Genomic DNA, 19,210 nt, shown 5'->3' with positions numbered 1-19,210 from the left:
TTCCAAATATGTGCTATTAATTTAAAACTCTCTGTAACTGGGTCAAGGTTTAATAGGACAAATGAAAACCTTGTTAGAGTGGACAAAGAAAAGGACGAAAGCGCCAAGAGAAAAGGAGATCCTGGAGGCATGTCTTTGGAGGTGGCTAAATCTTCTCAAGCAATCCCCGAGGAGGAATTTATTGATGCAGGAGAATGAATTGAGAACTTGGCACAGGAAGAGACTGCCTGTTCTGTACTTCTTTCCAGTCAGCAGCAGGAAAGTTGTAAAACGAAAGGCTTTAGCTGACAAAAAAAAATAAATAGCGAGAGCTCAGATGAAACCATAGATGCAGCCCATCAAATGAAGTCCTGAGAGGAGCAGCTTACAGGAAAAGGGAATGAAGATGGACCCAGACCCAGAGAACCAGGAGGTTATTGGACTAGCTCCTTCGACCACTGACTAAATGTTGTGCTCTAGTCAGCCATCTATATTATTCTGGAAGCGTATAATAATTTTATTGGTAAAGCCTGGCTTTCTTATGAAGTAATTTTCAGGCATAAGAATATTTGGGTATGAGGGATTAATTTTTGGAAGGGGATTAATGATGGCATCCAGGGCGAAATTTCACTAGTAGAGCAAGGTCGGTGGCTGGGAACAAATCATCACCATTTATTTATATAACGCCACTGATTCCGCAGCGCTATACAGAGAACTCATTCACATCAGTCCCTGCCCCATTGGAGCTTACAGTCTAAATTCCCTAACACACACACACACACACACACACACACACACACACTAGGGTCAATTTTGATAGCAGCCAATTAACCTACTAGTATGTTTTTGGAGTGTGGGAGGAAACCGGAGCACCCGGAGGAAACCCACGCAAACACGGGGAGAACATACAGACTCCACACAGATAAGGCCATGGTCGGAAATTGAACTCATGACTCCAGCGATGTTAGGCAGAAGTGCTAACCACTAGGCCACCGAGCTGTGGGTTCAAAGAAAGCTCAATTAATGTGGGTATGCATAGAAATGTTTGATGGGCATTCAAGGAGCACAATTGCAGGTGGATGCACAATTGCAAGTATAACCACGAATTCATCAGTTGCAGTGGTCTTAATAGTTTTTTCATAGACAAAGTGAACAAGGACACCAAGAAGTCAGAGATACTTCCAGACATATCAACGCCAGTGAAGGTAGGCGAAAAATGGGAATTTAGACTGTAAACTCCAATGGAGCAGGGACTGATGTGAATGGGTTCTCTGTACAGCGCTGCGGAATTAGTGGCGCTATATAAATAAATGATGATGAAAGGTTTCTGGAAAGTCCAGACAAGCAGATGGTGTTAATTACTGAAAGAGAAGTTATGTATGGTTTCCTTATTCTTCCCGTTTCTGAATTAAGTTGTAGGTAGATAGAAAATTTTAAATATATTACAAATATTTTGGTAGGATTTGGGGTCCATTTTAAAATCCTCCATTGTCAGAGTTTAAACCATCCTTTAGATATGATTCGTTAAGCAAATTTTAAAAAAAATTGCAGGGTTTCAATACATACACTATTTAACATTTCCTGAAGGTTCATTTATAAAACAATATAATTGGCTCTATTGTATTATAGGTCTTTCCTCTATTAAATATTCCTCCATTGACAATGCAGTGCATTTAGTGAAAAGCAGTGGTCCAGGGGCTCTCATGGCTAAGGTGGATACTGAATCTGCATTTCGTTGGTTAACAATTCAACCTGAAAGTGTTAAGATGCTAAGTTTTTAGTTCCCAGGCTCTTATTATGTTGATGATTGCCTGACAATGGTTTGTTCATTTTTTAGAATTGGTAATGAACTACACCTGTGCTTGTAGTTTCTTGTTTATTATATGGAGGGCTTTCTGCCCCAAAGATGCAAATACTTATCCTCCACTAAAAGAATACCCATTTTTTGGAAAAAGTATATAAACCTTTATATTAGCAAGGAACAAGACTAACTCACAGAAAATTTTAACTTGTTTAGGTATCAAGATTGATTATATGAAAATGTAACAAATTGCCAGTACATATCCACAATATCGCCTTCTAAAGTCATACTTTTTGCTGCCCCCTTGCTTTAGAACTAAACCAAGTCTTTGATTCAATAACTGTTGAGGTGAATCTATTGGGGGAGGGGTGGGGGCAGTTTTAATGTATATATTTAATAGCACTCCCCCTCCTACCTTAGTCATAAACAGTCAAAATTTACAAATTCCGTGTGTTTTGCTATGTTTGATATGTAAAATGACAGATTATACCCCTTTTCCTGCATGTATTTGTACAGATATGGTTTTCTGAATTCTAAATAAAATATTTTGTATAACTTCAGACGTCATAAAAAGTTTTAGAACTATTTCCAATATTAATAAATATGGAATCTGGCAGGAAAGGGCTTACAATAAAAGTATTCTTAGCTACTTTCACTATCTGTTGGGGTCCCACAAAGCTGTTTTCACTGTTAGCCTTTTCTCTTGGGGAACAAATTCACTCAGCCAGCCTCCAGAACCACCGTAATACTGACAACATCCAAATCTCTATCTTTTCCCTGACCTCTACTCTTTTGTACTATCTTGTGTAACCAACTGTCTCCATATGGATGTCCCAACGCTACCTAAAGCTTTGCATACCAAAAACTGAACTTCTCTTCGATCCTTCCAGAGTACACACCTCCCCTCAAATCTCTCTCACAGTCAATAACACCACAATTTCCTCAGTCTCCCAAACCGGCTACCTTTGCGTCACACTAAACTCCACCCTCTGCTTTATTCCTCACAGACAGACTCTCTACCAGTCCTGTCGACTTCACCTTAGAAACATTGCCAGAATACATCACTTTTTTACCAAACATTCTTCCAAAATTGTTATCCATTCGTTCATCATCTTCCATCTTGACTGCTGCAATACTGATCTTCCGCTCTCATCGCTCCACTTTGTACTTCTAGACTAGCTACCTTTGTCTTCCAGAATTCAATTCACTCACCCTTACCTATAAAGCCCTTAACACCACCATCCCTTCATATATCTCACCCTCCCACCCTCTTAGATCTACCTCTGCACCTGCACCTTGTCTCGTCACTGGTAACTACCTTTCACTCCTCCCGTGCTGCTCTCCACTTATGGAATTCCTTATCAAGCCCAATCAGGCTTTCCCACAGCCTTTAAACACACTCTGAAAACCCATCATTTTTAGATCTTACCTTATCCCCAATAAAACTCACACTAATGCACCATTACTATGATCCCAGTCTCCACACTGCTTCTTGTTTTAGCTTAGCCCTCTTCAACTGACATTGTAAGCTCTCTAATGAGCATGACCCTCCATACACTTTGTTTTCATGTCTGCGATTTTTTTGTCTATTTTGCATGTCCTCGTTTATGTATGTCCTGTTTTCTCTAGTGCTTGGCGCTGCGAAAAACTGACGCCTTACAAATATACAATATTGTGAAAACTAGAGAGGGGAGTTCAGGTATTTAACATGTCTGCCTCATCAGCAATAATTTCAGCATTATTGACAGCATTAGTTCTTGTTTGCATTTCTATTTCATTCAAGGAAGTAGTAATGATTTTGTGGATTCTCTCTCGTTCACAGATGCAGAGTCTGCGGACTGACAGAGAAAGATGTATGCCCAGATGCTGTGTGGAATTTAATCTGGGATTCATTTTCCCAAGTCTCTAAAGCTCTAGCCCTGATTAGGTGGGCAATATTGGAATGATTGGGTAGCATTTGCTGGTGAACTAGATTGGAACCTTTCAAACATTTACAATCACTTTACAGTGTTTCTAGTTTATTTAAAGAGAACAAATGCAGCAAATTTAAATTGCAAGATTTAACAAGATTTTTTTTTTTTTAAATTAAACTATTTAAATATTTTGTTAAACTTCTTATATTCTAGGTATCTCATTACATGTCAAATTTTTGCAGCTTTTAGGTTTTTAGAATTAGTTTCTAAATGTAGGTAGCACCAATCAATTCTTTAGGTCCAAGAAGTGTCATTGTCAGATGAAAGTGTATTTGCTTTCAACAAAAACTGATCACCAACAGCCATGTCCAGTTGCATTAATTAATTTATTCTTTCCAGGCCATCTTTGCCAGGACCTTTATTGATGTACTAATGTGGCTCTCCTGTTACGATTTTTGTATTTAAGAAAGTGTTTGGTAAATATTTAGAAATTCTGGCTTTGTAGCAGTTTTACATCACATTCATTTAGAATAAGTGCTGCTATAGAAGCACCTAGATTAGTTATTTGAATTTCATTAAATATAGTTTTGCAAGTAGGTAAATTAGCATTTAAATCACTCTTGTACTTATTAGACTTCTTTTGATCACTCACTAATTCCATTATTCTTACAGATCCAGAGTTGCAGATAATATGATATGGATCATAGAGTACAGCAATGGGAAACAAATGAACATCAGCCTTAATAAATACAAATAAATACGAGTCAAGGGAGATTTGGTAAAGGGTGGGGGAAAGGAGGTACTGAATTAAAAGAATCTTATGGGTTTAAATATATGGGTTCAGAATTAGATCAGATTCTGAGATTAATCAAACATGTATAGGAATTACACTCTAAATAATGTAGATTTGTGTGACTCAGTGGTGGTACTTGAAGTGACACATACTAAATCCATGCACAGGAAAAAACAATGGTAATTACATTGCAGTGTTGATGTGGTATGTGCTGAAATTCCTAAAATAACAAAATGTGATGATCGTAATAAAATCATATTCTAAACATATACAATATTTGAATAAATTAAAATAATGGTGCATATTAAAGATGAATAAGTGAAATAAGTGGGAGGGGGTTATTCTGCAGAAAAAAAGAAAGGCGATGGGTAAAGGAAGAGTTGGGAGATCAATGATAAGAGTCCAAGTGAGGATGATATTAAGGCTATGGGTAAGTACACTGGTTCTTAATGTGGTTCCACCTGTAAAACCTTTAGTGGCACTCCATCTGGGTTGATACCGTGAAACAATGGAAAGTTGAATAATACATTTCATATTCATTCGATTCATGCTGTAATCGTGTCAAGTTGGGAGTGATTTATGTCAGTTGCATATTGTGTGGTATATAACCGTTTGATATATATTAGGATGTAGGTGCTAGAGATTTTCTACCCCATAAAGTACCTCCAGGCAGAAACTCCATGATCAGGTAAAGGTTCAGCTTGTCCTGGAAACTATAAAACATTTTCACCACCCACAAACTGTCCGCTTCTACCAAAATGTCTCTTTCTGCACGGATGTGTCCAACCTAAAGATAAAAACAAAACAAACAAAAAACATTATGGTTACATAAAGAGGTTGAAAATGAACCAGCTAATTGTGAGTCACTGAAACAAAGATTATAGATATACAATATGGTAGCAAACAATGCATACAAAGACTATCAAAAAAAGTTAAGATTCCACTGAAGTGTAGCTGCTGTCCAATCAAGGAAAATTGTGATTGTGTTTTCACAATCAGAGTTTTCACCATCGATGTAATTACTACCACTGGTTATTGTAATGATTTGTACTTTATTAACAAATTGCTAATGCATTTTTATCATATCATATTTTTAATAAAAACATTGGTTTACTTAAATGTGATCCAATCACAGCACATTCATAAAAGAAAATAAATGAAATGGATACAAGAGAAATGACATTCACCTACCCTGTGACCACTATTCATTGATCCTAGGAACAAAATTTGCACCATGTAATGTAAGACCATTTTCACAATAGATAGTATCGAGAAATCACTATATGGGCTTTGAGACACCATGCAAAGAATAATGGATGCTTGCTCTTAGATCGATGCACTTAATTCCGTTACATGCAATTGTTCCACGTTTTGGTCACATCATTGTACCCTGTATTTCTCCCATTACTATACACCTTCATACAGTCATCCGTCGATAACTAATAGTTGAGTTTGAAGTGTAGATATTAATTTTTCTAATTACTTTCAAAACTCTCAATCCCAACAGCACACACAATCAACAGTACCTTACAACAAATTTGTTACAACTTTCTTCTCAATTATCTGAAAATCATGTCTATAAACTGCCCGTACCAACTCAACAGGGCTTATTTAAAAAACATTATTATAGCTGTAACTGTCTATAGAATAGCTTAGGTAATGAGAGATGTTAACTTTACTGCTTACCAAGAATGTGGTCACAGGAAAGAAAAAAATAAAAATAAAATATGAATTACAGGGTGGAGGGTGTTTACATTCTCATCTCTCATACTACTGAGGATATGGGAATTGTATTTATACAGATGGGAAAGAGACTGCACATACTACTAAATAAACATTTTACACAACATGACCAGAGTAACAAAGATTAGTAAGGGAAGTGTAAGCACCTACACACAGATAAATGACAATATGGAAAACTGGCACACAAGTCAGCAATGGCGATTTGTTATTGTATTACCTCTTGAACGGTTTTATATTGTGTGTTTTGTGTACGATCTTTATTAATGATATAGACTAACATTATTATGTGATTATGTGTTGTATAGATAACACTTGGTAGAGTTTTTAATCTGATTATCAAAAGATCAAGGTTATTTAAGTGGTGTGGTCTGAATAGTTCAAAGAAATGTATAACATTTAATACATTCCAAGCAAAAAAAAAAAAAAAAAAAATAAAAAAAAAGGGGGCAAAATAAGTTGCTTGGAACTGACCCGACATAACTTTTAGACTGTCACCAAATTACTAGTTATTTCATGCCCTATAATTCCATGGGGCAAAGTGCACGAATAAGCACCAATGAATGTATCAAAATATCATCAGAGATACATTTGTATTTACACATGCTGGATAATCCAGAATATTTTATATTAATCTAAAAATAAAAAAATAAAATAAAAATGTTATCCAAATGTTTTTATTATAAAATTTAATCCAAGTAACAACTATGATACATAGTTATTAAAGGGTAGTAAAGTTTTCCAAACCAAATGCTGCAATCATTCTTATGCTGAAGGTAATCTTAAGTGCACTCAATTTCATTTAGCTAAACAGATTTAAATATCATTAGGTACAAAACAAAAAGTCAAAAAGACACGTTGAGAAAAATGTTACCATCAGAGGATATGCAGAAAAGATTTTTTTTTTTGGTTTCCAGGTATGTAAGGAGACAGAAGTATATATGTTCCAGTTTTGTTCAGTTTTATTTTATTTTTTTATTATTAAAAGATGTGGAGTCACAATAAAATAATTCCATGCAAATAATACAAGCTTTTGGGCATAAGTCACTAACAAACTTTTGCCTTCTGAAACTCCCCTAGTGGAATAAAAACAAACTGGGGAGTCGTGCAGAAAGAGACGACTGATAAAGAGGTGGGGATGTGGAATGTAATGGAGTGGTCCCAGCTGCAGATGTGCTTTCCACTCTACAAAAAAAAAAAGAGCCATAACTGTGACTAAAGTGAACAGCATTTTAGGAGAAAAAGGTTTACTTTACTGAACAGGGTTGGTTGGAGGTTAGACTGATGTGACATTTATATTTATGCACAGTGTGCCTCTTCAGATGCCTCCCACACCTCACACACACACTTGGCCACACTTCCACATAACATAGATGTCTCATGAGAGCAGTGGATAGGTGTGCAATGGGCATATCACGCAGTCGCACAAATACAAAACCTTGGTTTTTTGCAGAGAGCACTGTACAAAATACTTCCACTGACTGAGGCTGAAGAGGGAAAACCTTAGAGAACCTTACATTTAAAAAGCACAACAGGAAGTGGTAAGCAGCAATGATTATTTCTCTCAATGCAATTATATTAGGCGAGATATTACACCAGTCAAGTATCTCAACTGTACTACATTTACATTGATTGTGTATGTAATAAATTATCAAAGCATATATAGATGAAAAGAGGATTTATATACTTACGTTAAATCCGTTTCTCTGATTCCGTCTGGGGGACACTGCTTACCATGGGGTGTGTAGGGGAGCATGGGAGTTGGCACCTAGCTAGTTAATTTCTAGCACTGCTGACAGACCCCTCCCCTATAAAACTCCCCCCCTTTCCTCTTCCTCCTCAGTTAATTTAAAAAGCCCCAAGGAGAAGGGTCAACCAAACAAGAGCACACAGAGGAAAAGCAGAAGGGAGGGATCGCAGTGTCCCCCAGACGGAATCAGAGAAACGGATTTAACGTAAGTATATAAATCCTCTTTTCTCTTTCATCCAGTCTGGGGGACACCGTTTACCATGGGGACGTTCTAAAGCAGCCCTCTAAGGGTGGGACCGCTCTGAAAACCCCGCTTGTAGAGCACTACGAGCGAAATCTGCATCCGCAGATGCGAATACATTAAATTGATAGAATTTGGTAAATGTGTGGACAGAAGACCAGGTGGCTGCCCTGCAAAGCTGGTCAGCAGAAGCACCATTTCTTGCTGCCCATGACGCCCCTACCGATCTGGTGGAATGGGCCGTAAGTCTCTCCGGCACAGGTAGGTTAGCTGTTATGTAAGCCTGCCTAATAGTTGCCGTAATCCATCTTGCAATGGACTGTTTAGAGGCTGGCCAGCCTCTTTTGTTAGACTCATATAGGACAAACAGAGAATCGGTTCGTCTAATTTGAGATGTTCTTTTGACATAAATACGGAGAGCCCTGACCACATCTAACTTTTCATAGACTGCCGATCAGAGAGAGAAGTAGATGAACCAGGAAATTGTAGTTCCAGTTTTTTCAATGGAAGGAGGACACCACTTTTGGAACAAAAAAGAGGGGAGTGTTCTCAAAACCGCTCTGTCCTCATGAAAAACCAGATATGGCTCCCGGCAAGACAGAGCTCCCAATTCCGATACCCTACGTGCCGATGCAATTGCTAAAAGAAAAACAACCTTCCAGGTCAAACACCTAAAATCTGCCTCAGGTAAAGGTTCAAAGGGAGGCCCTTTAAGCATGTCCAGTACCAGGTTAAGATCCCATGGTGCTGTAGGAGGAACATAGGGAGGTTAAATATGTAAGACTCCCTGAAGAAAAGTCTTGATATCTGGCAAATCCGCTAATTTCAGATGAAAAAAAGACTGACAGTGCCGATACCTGAACCCTTAGGCAACCTAAACGAAGACCTGCTTCAAGCCCATGCTGAAGAAAAGCCAATAAGCGAGGGAGACGGAAGGAAGACGTTTGATATGACCTTTTTTCACACCATCTGATATAGGCTCTCCAAATCCGCTGATAGATGCGAGCCGAAACTGGTTTTCGAGCTTGCATCATAGTGTTAACTACACTAGAGGAAAAACCCCTAGCCCTCCAGAGGCTGGCTTCAACATCCATGCCGTTAAACTGAGCTGAGGAAAATTCTGGTGACAGAAGGGACCTGGAAGAAGGAGGTCGTCTTGTGGCGGAAGACGAAATCCTTATCCTATCGCCATAGAGATTATGTCTGCGTACCACACTCGGCGTGAGGGCCATGAGGGAGCTATTAGTATTATCGAAAGAACTCCTTGCCTTACTCATCTGAGCATGCGAGGAAGCATGGGAGTCGGAGGAACCAGGTCTCTTGCCCTTGCTAAAAACCTGTGAACCTTCCTGTTGTGTCTGGAGGCCATGAGATCTATATCCGGAAGACCCCACCTCTGAACTAGAGACTTAAATACATCCGGATGGAGTGACCACTCCCCCGGCATCATTTGATTTCGACTTAGATAGTCGGCCTCCTAATCCTGTATTCTTGGAATGAATACTGCCGAAATTGCCGGATCTTACTGTTCTGTCCAACAAAATCTGAGCTGCAATTTTCATTGCGGCTGCACTCCTGGTTCTTCCCTGCCTGTTGACATATGCCACAGCCGTGGCATTGTTAGACTGAATTCTGACAGGGTGGCCCTAAAGGAGGGACTGGGCCCCCCAAAAGGCTAAAAGAATTGCCTACAACTGTAACACATATATTGGTAAGGCTAATTCCTGGACCGACCATGGTCCCGGGAGCCGGAGGTGCAAGATTACCACCCCCCAACCTCTCTGGTAATGAGAGGACCCCACTCTGAATCTTAGGCTGCAGATGACTCTTTATAAAAGAAGAGAGGCGACACAAACCTGTATTGTCTGACTTCTTGATCACTCTCGGGGTAGTGGTGTTACAAAAAAACAATGTGGTACTGGACCCAGCAGGTCTATCATGTACCCCCTTGCTATAATAACCCGAATCCAAGTGCCTTGGGATAACGCTGCCCACTGTTCCCGAACAAAGACAGACGTCTCCCCCCGTGGCGCCCCCTCTGGCAGAGTAGAGTGGTCGTCAGGACGCAGGCTTCTCCTGTGTCCTAGAGGCCTGGCGCCTAGCCGCAAACGAGGATCTACCCCTGACGGAGGAGCCTCGAGCATTTGGTTGTCTACCTCTAAATGACTGTCCTCTAGGCCAGGAGTTCCCTCTAAAGGGCTGACGAAAGGAGCTGACCCGAGAAGTCCTGTCCCTACCTGAGAATACCGGCAAAGAAGTGCTTTTAGTATCCAATTCCGGCCCGAACAAACCTGCTGCTGAAAAAGGAATGGATTCAAAAGACTTCTTTGATTCCGAATCTCCTTCCCAGGATTTCAGCCATAACGTTCTTCTTGCTGAAATAGATGCAGCCTGAATAGAGGAGGACACAGACGCTGAGTTCTGAGCCGCCTCATAAAAGGTACCCCGATGCCTCTTTCAGATGCAAAGCCAGGGGAAGTAAATCCGAGTCCTGTAAGGCCACTGCCAGTTGGTCTGCCCATGTTTCCATGGCTCTAGCAACCCAAGCTGAAGCAAATGTGGGTCTAAAGGAAGAACCCGCAGCCACAAATATAGATTTTAGCTGGGATTCCACCCTGCGATCATTGACATCCTGCAGAGTTGCTGAATCTGGGACTGGTAGTAAAGTGTGTCAAGCCAAACGGGCTACTGGAATATCTACCTTAGGAATACTCTCCCAGCGGGCCACATCTTCCTCCTGTAATGGATACAGGGAAGAGAAATTTCTGGGAACAGAGAACCTTCTATCAGGCCGTTTCCAGGCTCCCTCTGCAATATCTCTGAGTTCTACCAAAGGGGGAAAGCGAATAGCCTTCCTTTTGGCCTTCTTAAAGAGACTTCTGTCTCTAGGAGTAGGATCCTCCGATTCTGGGAGGTCCAACGCCTCTCTTACCGCTAAAACCAAATCATTAATAAAATGGCTTTTAGGGTCTTCTTCCTGCTCCAAAGATTGCCCCTGGTCAGGATCAGAATATACTTCCCCCTCTGAAACCCCCTCCGGGTCTGAAAGAACCATAAGGGTATTAGTGGATCTAGGCCTTTTCTTTTTAGCAGGCGGGATGTTTGGGGATTCAAGTAACTGGTTTAGTTTATCCAAACCCTTAATAAATGCTGCGGACCATGCCGGTTCTGTGGGAACAGGGGCCTGGTCTGTAAGCAATGAGGAAGGTCCTGGCATAGACTCTTCAAAAGAACCTGTGGCAGCAGGGAGGCCCAAAGGCGTACTAGCACTATTAGCCACCGCGGCTGCCACAGTAGGCATCAGCTGATTGGACTGTGACACCATCTGTGCTAAAGAGGAAACCGACTGTGTCAGGGAGGCCACCCAGGCCGGTTCCTCCGTCAGTGGGGCTGTAACAAGCTGGGATTGCAGACAGAACATAGAGCCAACAAGTCCCTCTGCCCACTAGGTAATTTTGCATTACATTTTGAACATGTGAAACACTTTACTTTAGGGCCCTTTCCTTTATCTGTCATTTTACAAAGGAAGGCACACCAAACGTACAGACTTAAATCTAGCTGTTAGAGAGCGAGAGACAGCAGAGAAAATATGAAAAAGAAAAAAGAAACAAGTAATCGGACATAAAAGTTATACTTGTAAATTGTTAAACCAAAATAAAATAACTTGGCAAGTGGGTGAACTATAATATAACTCACACTAGCCCACTTTGCAGTCAGCAATACAATAATATGTTTAAATAAATCAGATACTTAGCCACAGGCCAAACAGGGGAGAAGTCCAACAGCAGTGCCTGGTGCCTGCTCCTTCTGCTCTGCGTCCTTTCCCGGGCTTCTATTTGGCGCCAAAAAGCCGGGCTAGTCCAACTTTCCATGGAGAGCAGGGGAGCTCTATATCTTAGCTCCCCCCCCCCTCTGATAATGCCGTCTCTCTGAAGTGCTTTTCCTGCCCCATTAGCAATATATAGCAGTGTAGTGGAGACCTCAATTGAGGCTATCGGTGAGGCTCCAAGAGTGACAGCCGGAGAGACCGCTAGTCACTCTGTATTCAAGCACCCTAATTTGCTCTGCCAGTGAGAGCCTCTGGCTCTCAGCTGACAGAGCAGTGCCTGCGCTGCTGTTCTGAGAGTGTGCTCTCTATAATAGAACACACTCCCAGGTCTGCCCAAGATATTCTCCTAAAAAAAAGAAAATAAAATAAAAATTTAGCAGCAACTAAAACAGTGCCTAACTCCATGGGCACATAGAAAAAACTGAGGAGGAAGAGGAAAGGGGAGAGTTATATAGGGGAGGGGTCTGTCAGCAGTGCTAGAAATTAACTAGCTAGGTGCCAACTCCCATGCTCCCCTACACACCCCATGGTAAGCAGTGTCCCCCAGACTGGATGAAAGAAAAAAATACAGATTTTAAATAAAATGCAGATTCATTTAGTGAGTGGGTACCTTCAGAGAGGGCCTAATAGAGAAGATGCATCAGTTAATGGACTACTGGCTTGCTAGATAGCCATGGGATACAGCTGTGCTCTAAATGTGGTCTAGTCTTATTTTCTTTTGCTGCTGAATAAAAGTTAAAAATGGAATATGTGGGGTTTTACCCAGTACCTCCTACAAATCAAGGAAAAAAGTGACATCTTTAAATGACTATGTGTTGCTGTTATTGGCGAATTAAAAAAAAAAAAAAGAAAAACAGAAGCATGTTTTATATACACCAATTACAGATACATAAAGCAAGTGTATAGTTTCATTCAGAAATTGGTACATTAGATTATATTAGACCAAACAAGAACAAAGCAAACCATCAATGCCTAGCCTTGTAAATGTTGCTAAAAACGACACTAAACATCTATAGATATACCTAAATAAGACTGTAGATAGTATATCCCATCCATTAATGCCTATGGATCAAAATAATAAAAAGCAAACAAACACGGCCTGAGTTTGTCACATGCACGCAGGTAGCTCTGCCGTTTCCTCTTAGCTCTCTTGTAGGCATGTTTCACTAGGGATGACTGGAGAAGCTGTGGGAAACTAAGCTCTGAAGAGCATGTTACCATCAAGATGTCCATGGTATTCGTAGAAATTAACTAAAAACAACTACAATAACACAAGTCTTATCCTTACTATATTTATGTGAAAATATTTTCCTTTAAAGATTTAGTTTAAATAAAAAACAAAAACCCACACATATACTCGCTGTGTATATGGTTTTCACAGAGCTATAGGGATCCATTTTCATATGGCTAGCCAAACCGACGAGGCTGAAATGGACGTGCAGCTGCCATTTTCTTTAAACTCAAAAGGGGAGGCAACATTATGACTATTGCATGTGCGGCAAAAGTATTTTTCCTCCAAAACCTGTATTGGCACACACATGCATATATACACCTACAGCTGTAGGCAACATTTTTGGCTGTTTCACCGGCTAAGTGCAAAAAAGTAAATACATCTGCTGGGTACAAACTCAAACAGGACATGTTTGCACAACTATTGGCTAAATTTAATAGACTGGAATAAAATAAACAAGTGAATGTTGCATATGCAAATGTTTGGGTAGACTTCCATTTGATTTATTGATAGATTAAGGCCTCAAAACCAACCTGCGAAGACAATTACAGAGGTGAATAAATAGTCCGCTTTCTATCCTCCCTGCCTACTCAACCACCATGGCCTCCTCTAAGCAGTAGATAGAGTTATAATTCATTTTAAATATTACAAAAGAAAAAGGGAAGGTGATCGTGATCGCTCATAATATATACACACACACACACACAAAACTATATATAATGATATCTAAAAGGCTTCCAACTTGGAATTTCCACCATCAGCACAAAAATCGAAGTTAAGGGAAGCAGTTGGGAGTTATGGCAATATCTGGAAGACTCAGAAAACTCTTGACAGAACTGGTCATATATACAAAGATGTACAGACATTACTGAAAAGGGCCTGCAGTAAAGTATAGCTGACCGCAGTGGTCGACTGTACAGTGTTGCTCACAGAACAGAACTGCATGGAGAAGTTGTAAGAGGACCTCATCACAAAAACAATCTCTTACGTATGCAAAACACATAAGTCAGACACATTTTGTAATAAAGTCTTGTGGACAGAGGGGGGGGGGAATAAATAAATGAAGCAACTTTTTGGACACAACTATATATTTGTATAAAAACAGGAGCCACATTTAAGGAAAAGAACACCTTGAAACCATTAGGCATGGGAGTGGGAGGTGTAAAGAGATTATAGATCATGCTTTGGGTTGTACAGCAGCCAGTGGTACAGGAAATATAAAAGTAGAAGTGAAATGAAGAGTGGATTCAAATAAATATCAATAAAGTCTAGAAGCTAATGTCCCAGAACCAGTGAAGAAATGAAAGCTGAAAAAAGGGTGGATATTACAGCAAATTCAAAAATCAATCATGAAGTACTTACAGGAAAAATAGATGAAGGTTTTGGAATGGCAAGGATGAATGGCAAGGGTGGCAATCTCTAAAACAGAAAAATTGAAGACCCGTAGCTGGCTACAAGAATCATTTGCATGCTGTGATTTCTGTCAAAACTAGGTGCTACTAAATACAGTTTGACAGGGTGCCCAAACTACTGTATATGCTATATTACTCTATAGTTTTCCTTCTATCTGCCAGATTGGGCTAATCAAAATTTTGCGTTAAAATATGCAAAAATATGTAATGTTTACGTTAGTTTCTTGTGTTAAGTTTCTACATATTTTGACTTTGAATCATGTAATATGACTAGTGGTGGCCAAACTTTTACATACAACTGTACACACACACACACAATTTTCAAGTAGATGCGGCTACTATATGTAAAAATGTATATTGGATATAAATTTTAGCAGCGCTCAAAGAGAATGCAGTCAAATTCCACAAAATGCACTACCTACACTTTCTGTTTGAACACACACATACTCCTAGTACAAGCTTATACAAGGAGGTGTCAATTGATGGAGTCACTCCTATGCACAAATATAGTCCACTTTTATAAAAATCAAAGAGTCTTTTTATGCCTTTAGACTGTTCCTTCAATGCTCCCGTCACCTTTATAGGATGTTTGATCTGTGAAGCTCTGCAACAAAATGCCAATAAAGTCTACTTTTATCTTGTCACCACAGAAACTCATAACACCTAATTTTACATGTAAAAAGTACAGTGCGCACTCGAGCATAATACTATTAAAACATTATATGAAAATCTATACACACTGCGCTTACATAAACCAATGTATAGAATTCAGCTCTAATCTTTATACATCCACAGGTGTAATAAAATCCACTCCCTCTCTTAATTATGCTCACAGGAAAGATGCCTTGGTGTAGCTCGTATATAGAAAACCCCATAGTGATGTCTTGAATCTCTCTCTGACCATAAATTTGTTTCCTTCAAGCTGGTTCTTTGCTCACAAGTCCCAAAACATTATGATGGAACTGGACACTGAAACGGAACACTTATACAAATGAAATCCTGGGATAAAAGATTGCCTTGACAAAGACTTAACTAAAGAATAGAAATGCGTTGGTTACTATGTGGAGCTGTGCGAGCCTTTAAAACTGCACTAGTGGCAATAAGAGATGAACACTGAGAGGGAGATTCAAAACAGCACTATGGGGATTTACACTGTATACAAGACAACTTTCCTGGGAGCATAATTACGAAAGAATGGATTTTATTGCACCTGTGGACATGTAAAGATGAGATTAATTGCTGCATTCCATACACTGTTTTATGTAAGCGCAGTGTGTAAAAATTTTTATAAAAGGTTTTAAAGTTATTATGCCAGTGTACACACACTGTGAAATTTGGAAATATATGAGTTTCTGTGGTGATTGCAACAAATTCCAATAAAGTCTACTTTTATTGTGTTCTCAGAGCTTCATAGATCAAACCTCTTATAAAGGTGACACTAGGAGCATCAAAAGAACAGTTTAGCGACAGAAAAAAAATCTTTTTGGTTTACTATTTATTAATTTATAAGGCTCCAAAGATTCTGCAGCGCCAGATACAGAAGCAAGTAACAAACAGCTGGGGCAATACATATAAGTAGCAAAGATGAGTGAGTAATGCTATGGTGACTCACACAGAGCAGCAAGACATGACAGGATGAACAACGGAGTTAGATAGTAGGCAGACATGAGACAATAGGTAGAGAGGGCCCTGCCCTCAGGAGCATACATTCTAGAGGGAGGGGTGGTGAGAGACAGCAGGACCAACTGGGAAGAGATGGCAGACGAGGAAGAGGTGGTGATGGATAGAATGGCCAGAAGGTGGCAAGTTTGTGTATGAGCGACTCCAATAATTGAGACCTCTTGCATAAGTTTGTTCTAAGGGTTTTTGCACTTTAACACAGAAAGCAGTTATTTTCCCCCACATATCCCTTGCTTGTATACGGCTACTATAGGAAATGTTTAATGGTTCAAACCCTTTAGTAGATATCACTGAATCAGGCTCCGAATTTGCACACTTTAATTTCTATATGTATATTAAAAAAAAGGCACACACGATACGGTACAGTGACACTTAATATAGTAGTTAACGTTAATAATAATAAAAAAAAAAAAAAAAAAAAAAAAAGATATATCTTTGCTTGTATACCTGCCAGTGAGTTTATAGAACAGACAGTCAAGCTTGAGGGCAAGAGAAAATCCCCGGGAAAAAACCCCCAACAAACTACAAACTCACAGGGACACAAGGTATCTAAAAAAATGCTACCGATACAGTTACATATACTACATAGGATAGCAAACGGTCCTAAACGCTGATGTTTTAGTCAATAAACAATGCATTGCATTGTACAGTAGACAACTGAACAGCTTGTAACACAAATGACTGATAAAATTAATTTTACATGCTTGAGCATTGGAACTTCCAGATTACTTTGTTATCTTGGCAAGACAACCTATAGTCAAAGGAGCACATTAAAGTGCATTTCCATGGGGTTAAAAATTGCTGACAACATTATCTACAAGAGTACACAGTTTCTTAATCCATTGCACAAATATATGGGTATGCACTCACACACAAATTAATGGGCTTGTGGGTCACAACTAATTTAAAGCCTTCCTTTCAGCAGCTAGACCCTTTAACATGGAAAGAAAGAGTAAGCTACATACAGATATTTTTACAAAATCTCACAAAAGTTTTCCAGAACAGTAAGCAAATCTTGATTTTTTTATTTTTTTTTATAAATATTATAAGTTACATGGTTGTCTAGGCAAATATATTTTTATTAAAAAAAACAAAAAAAAACACAAATAGGAAGTTTGAAATATTGTGACTAAAGAAAACACCAACCATACAATGGAAAGGGAGTGTCAAATTTTATTGTAACATGAAATTTCTGGAGAAGTGCGTTACATTATAAAAATGTAGTTTAGAACACCGTGCAACACGTTTGTGTATGTCATCATACTAATGACAGAAACATAAACGGAATAGAAAAACAAAAAATAAAATAAAATTGGGAAATGGGAGATTTTGTCTTCAACCCTTTTCTAGGTCTTAACTAATTTCTCAAAGACTAAAGAGACTGGAAATTAGAAAATTACTCACCATTCCCCTGTCCCCTTATTTCCCTTCCTGAGTTTTGCTCCCGGGACACTGAAGATCAGTGATGTAGTGTGCTGGCCCTGGCCACTATAACACCATAACATCTTACATAATGCAGAAAGTGGAGACTCAAAGCTCCACACACATGCTAAACGAGGGCAAGACTGCAACAGAAAATTGACCAAGCAGGCAGGAAGAATGGTCTGAATTTCTTCTCACTCCAATCCCTCAGCATAGGTTTCTAGATGTGAAAAAGCAATAGAGGAAAATAAGAGGGAATGTTAGGTCTGGCAAACCAAGACAGAAAGGAATGTTTAGTGAAAGCATTTTAAAAAGAGCATAGGAAGGGAGGAAAATACAAAAAAAGGTTATAATGTAGAAAAGAAAACTATATACTAACTGAAGTGGAAAGAGGCCAGTGATCTTCAGTACATGGAATTGCGAAAATTATAGTATGTGAAACACCAAATACATCGAAAATGCCTGTGTCTGCAGAAGCAAAAATATCTTGAACACATCTATAAAATGTCTGCTTGGTCAGTAATTCTGATAAGATAATCAGCTACTGAAAGGATCTATTTACACATTTTTAAAAAAAGGTCTTTGAAGGCAGCTTCGCTAAAAACTGCTGCTCACTGGGACATAAAGCAGATCAAACAGAACATTAATTCCAGTCTGATGCCTGCAGTTGCCAAATGAGGAAACATTCTAAAAGCATTGATCGTACAAATGAAGGATTCTAAAATGAAACAATCATACAGCTAAAGTGCTTGAGATGCCTTTAAAGGTTCAAATTCAATAGAATATAAATGTATATGAACAGGACATTTCCATTCAGAATAAACCCACAAACATCTAAATGTAGACTTTACTGTACCGGGCTTTAAGCTTTTCTCAGCCTCAGAAAAAGATCAGGTACAAAAAGTTAAGTTTTAGTAATTGCTCAGGACCACTACCTTTCACCATGGTGTAGTAGTACAGTAAGCAATGTTCATGCGGTTGGTTTGGCTACAAACCTGAAGAGTACAATCTGTGCTGATCCTAGGCAAAATCCACCCAAAAAAAAAAAGTTACAATCGCAAAATCCAAAATATCCAATGGTCAATGCTTAAAAACGCAACAGAACAGTCATTAGTTGCAGATGATTTTATACTTGTCAGAGCATAACTCTTCCGAGTCAAACCCAGAAACACTTTCCTACTGATGCTAAACACAAAATTAAGTTTTTTAGTGGAATAAAATGCTTTGTGTTTTTTGATTGTTCTAACATGGAACTAAAACATAAGCAGAAAGTAAAAAAGGTTGCAACACAGAAATAGCACTTATTTTTATATAGTTTATAATGTTAAGACCAGAGTTACGGTCATCATATTCCTACTGACGCTCTGACCTGGACAGACATACAAAATACATGCATAATTGCAGAGTGTCCCTTGACCA

General features: G+C 39.1%; 1 protein-coding gene across 4 annotated transcripts in view; it reads right to left on the bottom strand.

Annotated features, from left to right (window-relative positions):
• The window catches only part of LOC142139056 (serine/threonine-protein kinase 38), a 59,982-nt gene that overhangs the window by 16,595 nt on the left and 24,177 nt on the right, over window positions 1-19,210 (bottom strand). For all 4 annotated transcript variants that reach the window (XM_075196317.1, XM_075196318.1, XM_075196315.1 and 1 more), the window contains one exon: window positions 5,150-5,273. In XM_075196317.1, coding sequence (XP_075052418.1) covers window positions 5,150-5,273 — 124 coding nt within the window. The remainder of the gene's footprint in view (window positions 1-5,149; window positions 5,274-19,210) is intronic.

The sequence above is a fragment of the Mixophyes fleayi genome, chromosome 2 (assembly GCF_038048845.1).
Source record: "Mixophyes fleayi isolate aMixFle1 chromosome 2, aMixFle1.hap1, whole genome shotgun sequence".
Lineage (NCBI taxonomy): Eukaryota > Metazoa > Chordata > Amphibia > Anura > Limnodynastidae > Mixophyes > Mixophyes fleayi.
This window is presented reverse-complemented; position numbering and strand designations above follow the sequence as displayed.